General features: G+C 54.3%; 2 protein-coding genes across 3 annotated transcripts in view; one reads left to right on the top strand and one right to left on the bottom strand.

Annotated features, from left to right (window-relative positions):
* OPHN1 (oligophrenin 1) overlaps positions 1–4723 on the bottom strand; it is a 51731-nt gene extending 47008 nt beyond the window's left edge. For both annotated transcript variants that reach the window (XM_068204633.1, XM_068204634.1), the window contains exon 1: positions 4455–4723. In XM_068204633.1, the coding sequence (XP_068060734.1) occupies positions 4455–4608 (154 nt within the window). In that variant the 5' untranslated portion in view covers positions 4609–4723. The remainder of the gene's footprint in view (positions 1–4454) is intronic.
* Positions 4724–5008: 285 nt separating this feature from the next.
* YIPF6 (Yip1 domain family member 6) lies at positions 5009–11503 on the top strand. The gene is made up of 7 exons (XM_068204656.1): positions 5009–5146; positions 5962–6090; positions 6631–6709; positions 7058–7100; positions 7783–7908; positions 8011–8168; positions 8825–11503. Exons 1-7 carry the CDS (start codon positions 5108–5110, stop codon positions 8941–8943), a joined length of 693 nt encoding a protein of 230 aa, XP_068060757.1. The 5' UTR covers positions 5009–5107; the 3' UTR covers positions 8944–11503.
* The last annotated feature ends 556 nt before the right edge of the window (positions 11504–12059 follow it).

Genomic DNA, 12059 nt, shown 5'->3' with positions numbered 1-12059 from the left:
GGGCTTCCTAAAACAAACCAAGGCCTGGGCACACCTGGGCATGGATGGAGCAGCTGTAACCAGCAGGAGCCAGTGGTTCCCAGGGGGGAAGGCTGGGGAGCTCAGGACCTCAGCAGGGAGGGAGCGAGGGACAAGGAGCCAGGCCTGGGGACATCACGGCACGGCCAAACCATCCTGTGCCCAGCCTGGCACCTCAGCCAGTGGCAAAGCAAACCCAACAGCGACAACTTGCCCAGCCAGAGGGCTGCTCCAGGGGCAGCAAACCCCCGCAAACACACCCCAGAGCCCCGGAACATGGGCTGGGATCTGCCTTGCAGCTGGATCTGGTAGATCCTGTGCCGGCCCCTCGTCTCTCCTGCCTGCACTGAGGATACGGTTCTGGCGCTGGGAGTGAGCTGGCTTTTGGGAGGGTTTTTGGGTTTTTTTCTGCTATTGTGTTTTAGTGTCTGGTTAAAGCATGTCTGGTTTAGATTTGCACCAACTGGGGCCCTACTCCTGTGCTCAGAGCTCAGAGCCCAGGAGCGGGAGCTGCTTCATCAGCAGCTGTTGCTGCAGAGACCCCCTGTGCCCAGCTGTGCTGAGGATGCCTGCAGGGCAGAGATGCTCCCAGGGAGAGCTGGGCTCTGGCTATGGCTGTGATGTCTTGTGAGACGGAGCTGGGAAATCAGGAGACAATTGTACAAGTTACCAGCAGTAACTGGTGCCCTTACTGGCTGACATCCACAGCAAGGATGGGGAAGACCAGCAAGGTGCCAACAAATACAAGAGATCACATTATTGCTGGAGGAGAGTGATGTGTTTTCCAGCAGGTCATTCCCTGCTGCTCCATACTGTCTCATGGCTTAGATGTCTTTGTGGGACAGGACATTGTCACTGCAGCTTTGCCTCCCAGCAAAACTGATGCTTGCCTAGAGAGCTGCAGCCTCTCCTGGGCTGTGTGGGATAGAATCCTTCTTCTTCCCCATTTTCTAGAGGAGCTTTAGGATTGTTTGGACACAGTCCCCAGGATCTGACTGTGACATACTGCAGGAACAGATTCCATTGTCCCCACAGCCTTCCCATGAACCAGGACACGGGGTTCTGGGGAACTGGGCAGACAGGCCACTCTGGGTGGCTTCAATCCCATTCAAATAACCTGTTCCAATGCCACGCTGCTTCCCACACACCACAGCATTAAACCCCCAGGCACCACATCCAACGACAGCACAGAAACCTGTCCAGAACAGGTCTGCCATGCTGAGGGACACAAGAGTTGCCTGAGGGGACATGCCAGTTCCCACACACAGTGCTGCAGGACCTGCAGGGATGATGATGATGATGGTGGGACCTTTCCTGGGTGTCCAAGGAAGCCCATTGATGGGGAAAAGCTCACACAGTCCCTACACATTCCTTTGTCATGTCATCCTTCAGGATGAAGTGCTCACAGTACCTGGGAGGCTGGGAACTGCCAGCACAGTCCCAGACACTCTGCAGAGCTCCACGCTGGACAGAAATCAAGTGCAAAACCACATACACAACATTTGCATGAGAACTCACAGCTCTTTGAGCTTCAATTTTCACCATCACAGCACTCACAGGTACTAATGAGAAAAGCCTCCTCTGACATTTCTCCAACTCCATTTGATATTTAATTGGGAGAGAAGATCAAAGACCAGGGGAAATAGGTGGTTTTGCAATATCATACACACAGCAGAGCATAGTGAGCAGGAGAGATTAAAGAAACCCACGCTGAAGCACAGAAAGAAACTGCAGTAAAGCAGCCATTCTGACAGCCACAGTGATGCCATGGAGTCACAACTTCTGACACCCCAGTGGACTAGAGCATATGCCCTGAGCGAGGCTCCTCTGTCACACCAGTGCTGGCCATGGCGAGCTCTGGGCATGGACAAGCTGCCCACATCAGTGCCCACATCAGGTTCCGATCCTGGCCAGCCCAAGGGGATGGGCATGAAGGGACAGACACCTCCCAGTCCTTCTCCCTGCCTGACCAGGGACAGGCCATGGTGGTCTCAGCACTGCCAGTACAACGTGTGGGACCAGCATCGTCACTTGGCACTGCCAGTGACTCTCCATAGTGCTGGCACGAGAAACAAGGGACACAGCCAACTTTACAACAAAAATAATTTCCATTTCCGACTCAAAGTATTATTTTCTATAACTGGCTTTCACACCCAAGACTGTTACAAATGAACAATATTATTCTCTGCTTTAGTCAGTTTAATTCCCCACTTGGAAGGACTGAATACTTTGTCCCCTTGTGGTGTCCCACGTAGTTGTGACTACTCAGCTGTTGGGGGGGTGTCAGTCGACAAGAGAAAGTGCCACACTCAAAGGCTGCACTGGTAGGGCTGTGGCTGCAGGAGGACCCTCCCCAGGATATGGTGGGCTGCAGGCCCCTGGAAGAGCTTCACCCCTCGAATTTTATTTGTTCCAGCTGGTGACACAGTTGGGTGGAAGGAATGGAACAAGTTTCCCTTAATCCATGAAAGGCCAAAGGAGTTTAAAGCCCCCTAAAGCACCCCCCTCATTCAGGTAATCTGGCCTTGAACACTTCCAGGGATGCAGAAGCCCTAACTTCTCTGGGCACTCTCTGCCAGGGCCTCACCACACTCACAGGGAAGAATTCCTCCCCATTATCCCACCTAACTTCGCTCTCTTTCAGTTTGAAGCCATTTCCCGTTGTCCTGTTACTCCATCCCTTGCCCAAGTTCTTTCTCCACCATTCCTGTGGACCTCTTCAGGTACTTCACCCTCTGTCTTCATTGGATCTCACTCTCGTGATGGGACCACCACCACTTTTGCATCCCAGCAGCTGAGGGCACCTCCACCCCACCCTGTCAAGGGGCACAGAGGGACTGTCAGCCATGGCTGGCCAAGTGGACATTGGGATCTGCCAGCTGGCCATGGTGAGGCCATGGCCAGTGAGTGCCCCAGATTCCCACCCACAGCTCCACATGGATAGGATTCAAAGATATATCTATGTTTTTAAGTTATCTGTTAACCAAACACAGGGAGCTGATGGAAGCCCAGGCAGGATTAGCCCCAGCACCTCCCTGGCAGCCTGCTGGATCAGCTACAAAAACACCCCACAGCATTTCAGACAATAAATCCTCAGCCCTGGGGGTTCTCAGTGTTGTCTGGGTGTGCTCTGCTTTCTTCTGCTTCTGCCCTTCCTCCCTGGCCAGTCTCCCTGGGCCGGGTCTGCTGACCCAGCAAAATCCCTCACATCCCTGTGCACTACAAACACTGAAAAGGGAAATGGTTTTGAACAAAGTGATGAAGAAAAGCATTTCCATTAGCAAGCAGGTTTGTTTTAATCCCTCTGATTTCCATTTTGTTGGGCTTTTTTTTTTTTTTTTTGCCCTGGACTGTGCAGAGATGTGGGTTTTTGTACCCACGTTAGGTCTCACAGCCCTGTGACGTCGGCAGTTTCAGTCACACCAGCTTTTGTCTCTGCTGCTTCCAGATGGGCAAACACGGGCTATTCCAGCCACGGCCTCGATAACAAGGAAGCTCTGAATTATTCTGAACAAAAGGGCAGCAGCTAAACCTATTAACACCAACTGAAACCAACCAGCTGGCAAGAAAACCGTGTGTGACCAGCGTGGACTGTCTGTGTCCCTCCACTGCCCCCATGGCCCTCAGTTAGCCTGGGCCTGGATTCTACTGCATCAGTAACGGCAGAGAATCGTGGAATCATCTCCATTGGAAAAGACCTTTAAGATCATGGAGTCCAGGAAGGCATGGGAGAGGACACAGGGAAGGTGTGTGTGGAGGTGTATCCACAGCTGTGGGGAGGGAAAACAAATCTAAGCAGTCAGAAGGTCAGTGTCAAACACGTGGGACTTGGTGGTTTCAGGTGACACAACCTGGCCCAGGTGCTCTGGTGATCTGTCAGCACTTCTCAACAGGCGACTCCCGCAAAGTCAACACTGAAATCGACATTTCATTGGGAAAAATGCTCGCCGCGACTTGAAGAATGACAGAACACCGACAACAAAAGAAGGACTTCCAGCAGGGCGCTGCAGGGCCCCCGTCACGCTCCCGGTGGTGCCCCAGGGTGACGGGACGGCCAAGGATGGACCCGCCCGCTCCCCCCGCCTCGGGCGATGCAGAATAACGGAGCACCTTCCCCGAGCGGGGGTCTCTGTCCCCAAACGAGCAGACTGATGCTGGGAAGGCTCGGCCGGTGCCGCCGCCGGTGTCAACCCAGCGGGACGGGGGATCCGGCCCGTCCGTGCGTGGGGACAGCTGCGGGTGGCCCCGGGGGTGGCAGCGCAGGGACAGGGACCGCGACACGCCGCGGGTGGCGGCCGCCGCCCGGGGAACGCCAGCCCTCCGCGGAGCGCGGCCCCAAAGCGGCTCCAGCGCGGGGCTGCGGGCGATGCCCGGGAACGGGACACACCCCGGCGACCGGCCGAGCCCTGCCCGGACCCCCGCCCCGGCCCGCTCACCGCGGATGGCGGCGATGAGCGCGTTGCCGTCCTTGATCACCTCCTTGATGAACTTGTTGGTTCGCTCCAGCTCCTGCTCGTAGCACTTGAGGCGCTCTCGGAAGTCGGGGCTGTCCAGGTAGCAGTCGCTGAACTCCAGCGGCGGGTGCCCCATGGCCGCGGCTCGGCCCGGCTCCGCCGCGCTGCGCCTACGGAGCGCTGCCGCCGCCGCCGCCCCGGGCGCCCCGCGCCGCCGGCATCCCGCGGGCCCGCCCCGCCCGCCCGGCCCCGCCCGCCGCTCCCCGCCCCGGCCGAGCGACCCCCGCCCGCCCGCCGCGCTTCCGGCCGCGCCGCTGCCGCCGGGAGGTGTAGTCCGGGATGAGCCGCCCGGGGCCGCCGCCCGCGCAGCCCAGCCCAGCCCAGCCCAGCCCGGCCCGGCCCGGCCCGGCCCGGCCCGGCCCGGCCCGGCGCGCTGCGGGACGCGCGCTCCGCTCCGGCCGATCCGGGCCGGGCGCTGCCGCCGCCCCGCCGGCCGCTCCCAGCGCGCCCCCTGCCGGCGGGGCGGGGGCGGCGCCGCCCGCACGCGTTGCCATGGACGCCCCGGCGGCGGCGCGTGACGCGGCGGCGCGCGGTGATGACGTCAAAGTGGCCTCCACGTCGCCGGGGCGGCCAAGATGGCGGCGGCGGAGGGGAGCGGGGCCGGGGGGACCCTGGTGAGTGCGGCCGGGGGGGCCCGGGGAGAGCCGGGGGCCGGAGCCCCGGGGAGGCCGGACTGCGGGCGGGCCGGGGACAGGCGGGCCTCCTCTCTCCCTGAGCAGGCCCAGGCAGTCGGTCAGGTGCCGGGCAGAGGCGCAGCGGGGTCTGGAGGCCTGGGCGGGCGGCGGCTCGTCCGAAGGGCGGGGACGGGGAAAGGGGCCGAGGACAGGGGCGAGGGAGGCGACAGGAAAGGGGACAGGGCCGGGCGCAGGGCCGGGGGGCCCCTGGCCTCCCGCCGTGCCCTCCGTGCCCCGCCTGCCCAGCGTTTGCCGTAGAACCGGTCGGGCTGTGCCCTGTTTGCCTTCGCCTCCGGGCACCCGAGAGCTGTCCTCGCCCGCAGCCGGGGAGGGCATCAGCCCGGTTAAACCCGGTCCCTGAGCAGCCTCGGTGCGTGCCGGGCCCGGGGGTGTCCGTGCAGCTCCCCGGGGCTGTTAGTGTTAAATGCTAATGTGAATTTTAAATGCGGGTACTCGCGGGTGGTGCGGCTGTGCAGCCCTCAGGCGTCACCTCCCTTAAAACACGGCCTTTCACTTATTTCAGTTCCTGCTGGCGGAGCAGAGCGCGGGGGCTGTTCTGGGGCTGGCAGGGGACAGGCTCACACGCTCCTGCTCAGCTCTTCAGGCCATCCCCTGCTCACATCGGGCAGCCACAGCCTGGCCCTGCCGCAGAACATCTGTACCCCTGAATTCTGAGCAGCTCTGTCCAGCCCCAGCCCATCCGAGGTGCACACGAGCATGTTTGTGTTTGTTCCTAAAGCTTTGTACCCATTCAGTTCCCAGGTCTGGCAGATGTGTCGATATCCCAGGATATTCCAGTGGAAGGGGAGATCACTGTCCCTGTGGGATCTCACTCTCCTGATGAGGATTACTCCACGCTGGATGAGCCAGTCAAGGATACAATTGTGAGTCTGAGCCCGTGGCTGGGGTAAAACTCAGGTTTTCTGGTGGTTTTAGCAGCTGTTGTGAAAAATCTGTGTTTTTGCACAGCTCTGCTCAAAGTGCTTCAGTGGGGATTGTTTTAGTACTCATCATGTTAAGCAAAATGGGTCAAAATTTTCTGAATTGTGGCCCAAAGTTTCTCTGTGATCCTGAAATCAATGTGAGGGCAGAGGCCTCAGTGGGAGCTTGTGAGAAACTCTACTGGCTGAAGGTATTTTTCATTTATTCTCTCTTCCTAGAGGAGCAGACACGTTGTTGGTTATATTCTGGTGTTATTCAAAGATACAATATTGTGGTTGTTTTAAGAAAAGGATGTGATGCTGTGGTTGTTAAGGAATGTAGGAAAAGCAGACATTGTTTGTTGCAGAGGGTGCTACAGAACTTGTTGGGTTGGATCCTCTCCTGATTTGCCATCTGTGTTCCTTTACTTCTGCCTCTTTGCTTTAGCTGGGAGCTGGAATTCTTGTGAGGGGATAAATGAAAGTGTTTTGTGTTTGTTTCAGATGAGGGACCTGAAGGCTGTTGGGAAGAAGTTTGTCCATGTCATGTATCCCAGGAAGAGCAGTGCCCTCCTCAGGGACTGTAAGTGCTGGGGCCTTCCTGACCTCCAGGGGAGAGGCAGAATCCAGGGGATGGGGATTCAGGGGGGCTGAACATCCTGAGCAGCAGAGCTGACAGCTGGGGTGTCACCAGGGCTCTGTGCAGGGCGGTGTGGGCCAGGATGGGTGGAACTGGGAGCTGTAGCAGCTGCTGGGTCTTGAATGAATTTTATTATAGATCATGGTGTAAGGTGCTGAAAAAGAAAATTGTAAAGCAGTGAGATGTGGCAGATGGCACCTTGGGAGTTGGGCAGCGGGCTCTGTCACTCCCAGGAGAGGGGACCTGAGATGGTTCTGTGACTTCTGTGATGTGTTTTCCCTCTCCCTGCAGGGGATCTCTGGGGCCCATTGGTGCTGTGTGTCTCCCTGGCTCTGTGAGTATTCCAGGGGAATTTGGAGTTTTGTAGCCTGGTGCATGAGGGAAATGAGACGTTTAAAATTGCTAATTAATGTGTTAAGATCAATTTCATATGATCCCTGTCTTGTGCAAGCACTGCTTGGTTGGGTTCTCTGATAAAATGTGTTTGTGACACTTCAAGCCCATTAGCACCTCCTGTCCCTAAATTTAAGATTTAAGGATAACTCTTCCTGCTCCCTTGGCCTAGGAATGGTTTTACTGAAGGTGTCATGAGGTGTTCTGGTTCAGCTGTAGTGCCTGCATCCCATGGTTATTCCAGGGTTTCTCTGGGGCTGGTTTGTTCAATTACACACTGCTCTGCTGCTTTGAGTGGTACCAAAACTTTGGTACTTTAATTTCCATCTCAGCCTGTAGTCCATGGCTTGATTCCCTTCTGAGTGCTTTCACAGACCTCAAAACAGGGAAACTGACTGAAATCACCTCAGTTGAGCCACAACCATTTTCCTTTCCTGTGCAAAACTGAGGATATAATGAAAACAATTAAATGGATGAAAAACTATGGGCCTGCAGCATAACTGGGGATCAGTGCTGGGGCTCCTGCTCTGGCACCTACTTCAGTCTGGGAAAACTCCATCAGTGCTGATGCCTCCATCTGTCTGTTCCCCACTGCAGCTGTTTCTCCCTGTTCCCCACTCCAGGATGCTGCAGGGTGGCTCTGCAGACAGCAAGGATGACGGAGGGCCCCAGTTTGCCGAGGTCTTTGTCATCATCTGGTTTGGGGCCGTGGTCATCACGCTCAACTCGAAGCTCCTGGGAGGCACCATGTGAGTGCGGGTTTGTTCTGTGGTGGTTCACTCACTCCTGTGCACCGAGTCCTGCCCTGCCTGGCCTGACTGCTCTTTCCCTGTTGCTGTCTCCCTGTGCAGCTCCTTCTTCCAGAGCCTGTGTGTGCTGGGGTACTGCGTGATGCCGCTGACCGTGGCCATGCTGGTGTGCAGGCTGGTGCTGCTGGCGGGCGCGGGCACCGTCAGCTTCATCATCCGCCTCATCGTGGTGGGGGCCATGTTCGGCTGGTCCACCTTGGGTGAGTCCCTCACGCGTGCCCTGTGCTTGGGGAGCTGGATCTGTGCGCGTTCCCTGAGGCAGAAACAAGGGGTGCTCCAGTCTAAGGTGGCCCTGGGCTGCTGAAGGGCTGTAGAAATAGTTCTTCCAATCCTTGAGCTGGCAGAGGTTCAGCCTCTGTCTCTGCTCCTGGTGATTTCCATGGTCATATGCAAATTGCCTTGGGCAGCAGGATGATGATTTAGTATTAAACTCTGTGAGACTTTTTGGTGGTTTATTCTATGCTTAAGTTATAAATACTATTAAAAATGCCAATTTATAGAGATACATTTGCATAATTTCTTCTGTTCTTTATTTATAAGTCCGGCTGTCATTGTACAGTGTTAATCAGTATTTATGGCCAAGCTGGTCAGGGCTTGGAGCAACCTGGGCTAGTGGAAGGTGTCCCTGCCTGTGGCAGGGGGTAGACCTGGATATCCCTTCCAAGCCAAACCATGCTGTGATTCCATGATTCTATGACTTGTCATTCTGCATGATAGAGGAAGTTGCACTTGGTGATTACAGCCCAACGGTTTGAGCAGTGGTTTTATTTTCAACACAGCTGCAGTGCAGATCCTCACTGTGAGGGGGCTGTGAGGGTTGTGCTGCTCCTGCTTCACAGGTTTTGTGTCTCTGCAGCATCCACGGCGTTCCTGGCAGACAGCCAGCCCCCCAACCGCAAGGCCCTCGTCGTGTACCCCATCTTCCTCTTCTACTTCGTCATCAGCTGGATGATCCTGACCTTCACCCCCCAGTGAGCACCATCCCGAGGGACTGCTACACAGACTGGACTTTCTCATGGACGCTGCAGTGAATCCTTGGCTTTATCTCTTTCTAATTTATATATAGGGATACTGTAAAAAGGCAGGTTGTGGGATAAAGCCAGAGAGCTGCAAAAAGTGCTCATTTGTGTGTCCCTCTTTGTGAAAGATACTGAGGTCCAGCTGCTGAGGGGTTTATTTAGCCCTGTTCTGTACTGGTGTTAAATAAACAATGCCCACTGGGATAGGGATTGTTCCATCTGAGGAGAAAATGGGAAATCCTGGATTTTCAAGCTGCTGGGAGATGAAGTTTTTGCACGACTTGGCAGATTTCCTGCCCGTGCTTGGATTCTCACTGAAGATAAAAATGCCTTATCAAACCATAGAACTTCACTGCAATGATGTCTGGAGAGGAAAGAGATGTGTCTGACTCCTTTTCATTCCCTTCTAGAGTGGTGGGATGTGCACCCAGGGCATCGTGGGACTGGGGCTTTCCCAGGAAAGGAGAGTTCAGTCAAAACTCAGTTGGGTCCCTTTGCAGGGAGTTGGAGCTGGTGGCAGGGAGTTGCTTTTGCCCATATCCGTGTGTTGTGTGTGTCCATCCCTTCATGTGGCAGGAAAGAAGGTTCCAGCTTGGTGCCTTCAGCACTGCCTCCGTGAGGGGACTGCAGACTCACTGCAAGTTGCAGACCTGTGACCAGAGGGAACAAAGCTCAGAGTCCTGCAGAAATGCTGAGAGTGCTTTGTAGCAAAGACTGGGCTCTCACTCTGCATTTGGGAAGTGAAAAATCCTTGGAAAGTACCATGAATGTGTATGTATGATAAAAACAGTGGGTTCTGTGCAGAAAGTTGAGGTTTTGCTGCACAGGCCGTTTGGGTCTGAAAAACCATACCAGGGCTTGGGCCCCAAAGTATTAAAACAGCTTGAAGGAAGGGAAGTAAATGGTACTAGAAGTGTTGGTTGCTCTGAAGCAGGATGTGAATTCTGCTCTCACCTGCCTCTGTGTGACTGTTCTTTTGGCTGTTCATGGGGACATCAAAGAAATGTGTGCAAGTGTGCATTTTGTTCCCTTGTACTTCCCATGAGATGTCAGACACTTGTTCTGTGGGTTGTTTTGTGGGGTTTTAATTTTGCTTAATACTTTAATAAAAGGGAGGGGGCTCCACCAGTCACTGCAGGTTCATTGTGTACCTCTCTGAGTACAGATGTGCAAGAGTCAGGTGTATTTTGGCACAGACATCGGGAGCTGGGACTTGCTTTTGGAAACTACAGAAATGATTCCTGTTGTCTGTTGTTCTCAGTCAGCAATCCATTAATTATCTGGGGTGAAAAAGCTGCTGTAAAATGTCTTTTTTCCTACATTTGTGCAGACAGACTGAAACTGAGGTCTGTGAGTTCTGCTGAGGTGTGGATGTGCCTAATTTCTAGTTACGTGTGCAAGAGTAGTCTGTGCTGTAAACACTGGCGCTGGGTGGGAGTTGGGATGGAAATTGCTGAATTTCAGATTAAAAGTGCATTTTTGCATTTGTGGATAATGAGCTGCTGTGTGTGGCAGGGCCTGGCTATGGCACCAAGGGGCTGGAGGGGAGCTGTGCTGTTTCAGACATGGGAAACATGGAAAGGGGAATTTTTATGCTTCCATTAAATTATTGCTGGTATGGCATGTGGTTTTTCTTTTAAGTGTGCAGTTTTTCATTCAATTAAATGTTAGTTCAGCTTTTTGAAGCTGAAAAGAAGTATTCAAGGGAAATGGATGGTCATGCTGTTGATGGCAATGGTGGGATTCCTTGAGCCAAATCTTTCTGTCCGACAAGAATTTAACCACACTTTAAAAGAAATCCTTGGATTCTCTCTGAGTCTTGTGACTTGAGCTGCTCTTTTATCTGAAGGATAACTGGAGAAGCATTTAATTGATCCAGTAATATTTTGAAAATTTTTTTACATGACTTCAGAAAGTCAAAAAGCCCAAAGTGGGGTTTGTTCCTCAGCCACCCTTGGAGGTCCTGCAGAGCCCCTGCTGTGACAGAACCATGTGGGCACATTAAACACAACCAAACCATTTTGGTTCAGGGAAACAAAATGCCTCAAGCTTGTTTGATATGTGCAGATGCTGGAATTAATGCAACTGTTTGATAGTCCTTTAAAGTGCTGGTGTCACCTTTGAGTGCTGAGTGCTCCCTGAATGTCCCTCATCCTGTCCAGCCAGGTGTGCAGCACATCCCTCCCAAGGAAGGGCCCTGCAGGGAAGTGATCCCTGTCACCACAGCAGAGAGGCTTAATTTGTGCTGGAAATGTCTGTGGTAAGAGCTGTCGTGCTTTCCAAGGGGAAAGGCTTTTCCTTCTTGTTTAAAGCTGCTGGGGATGGGCGACAAGGAGAAGCAGCTGCGTTGCCTATAATGGAGTGTTTGAACTGCTCTGCAGAGAAATGGCTGATTTCCAATGCACAAACCAGGCTTTCTTTCCTACTAGGATTTTTTTAATACTGTTTATCAGCAGAACTTGTTATATATGTTTAATTTTGATCTATTTAATACCAATAAAAAGGAAAAGAATTTATTTGTTTTAACTTGAAAAATTCAAACAGGCTGAAAGTCACGTGGGCAATGTGAGGTGCGGATGGAAGCTCTGTGCTCTCTGTACCTGTGGCACCTTCAGTACCAGGAGCTCCCCTGGCCTGGCTGGGGCAGGAGGGGGGAAGCTCCCCTGTCCCTATCCTCGTGTCCCCTGCCACACACAGAGAGCAGGACACGTGTGCCACGTGTGCCACATGTGCCTCATGTGCCAGAGCCCCTGAGGCTGAGCCGGGACATCGCCCTGGCCAGGCTGGGATCCTGCTGGTGCTCACAGACTGCTCATGGGAGGAGCAGTGGTGTTGCTGTACCCCAAAATCGGGATTCCTGTGGCTGCAGGGCCGGGAGGTCTCAGGAGCCACCTTGGACCTGCATGTGCCTCAGCGGTGCTGGCCAGGGACCACCGGGGGCTGAACGAGGGGCGATGGGGGAGCAGAAACCTGCTAGGAAGGGTGAATGGCATTAAGGCCCATCCCTGACTGGCTAATGAACCAATGACAATTAAAGCCATCCCTGAGCCACGCCGGGATTTGAGGCAGTGG

The sequence above is a fragment of the Anomalospiza imberbis genome, chromosome 14, assembly GCF_031753505.1.
Source record: "Anomalospiza imberbis isolate Cuckoo-Finch-1a 21T00152 chromosome 14, ASM3175350v1, whole genome shotgun sequence".
Taxonomy (NCBI): domain Eukaryota; kingdom Metazoa; phylum Chordata; class Aves; order Passeriformes; family Viduidae; genus Anomalospiza; species Anomalospiza imberbis.
This window is presented reverse-complemented; position numbering and strand designations above follow the sequence as displayed.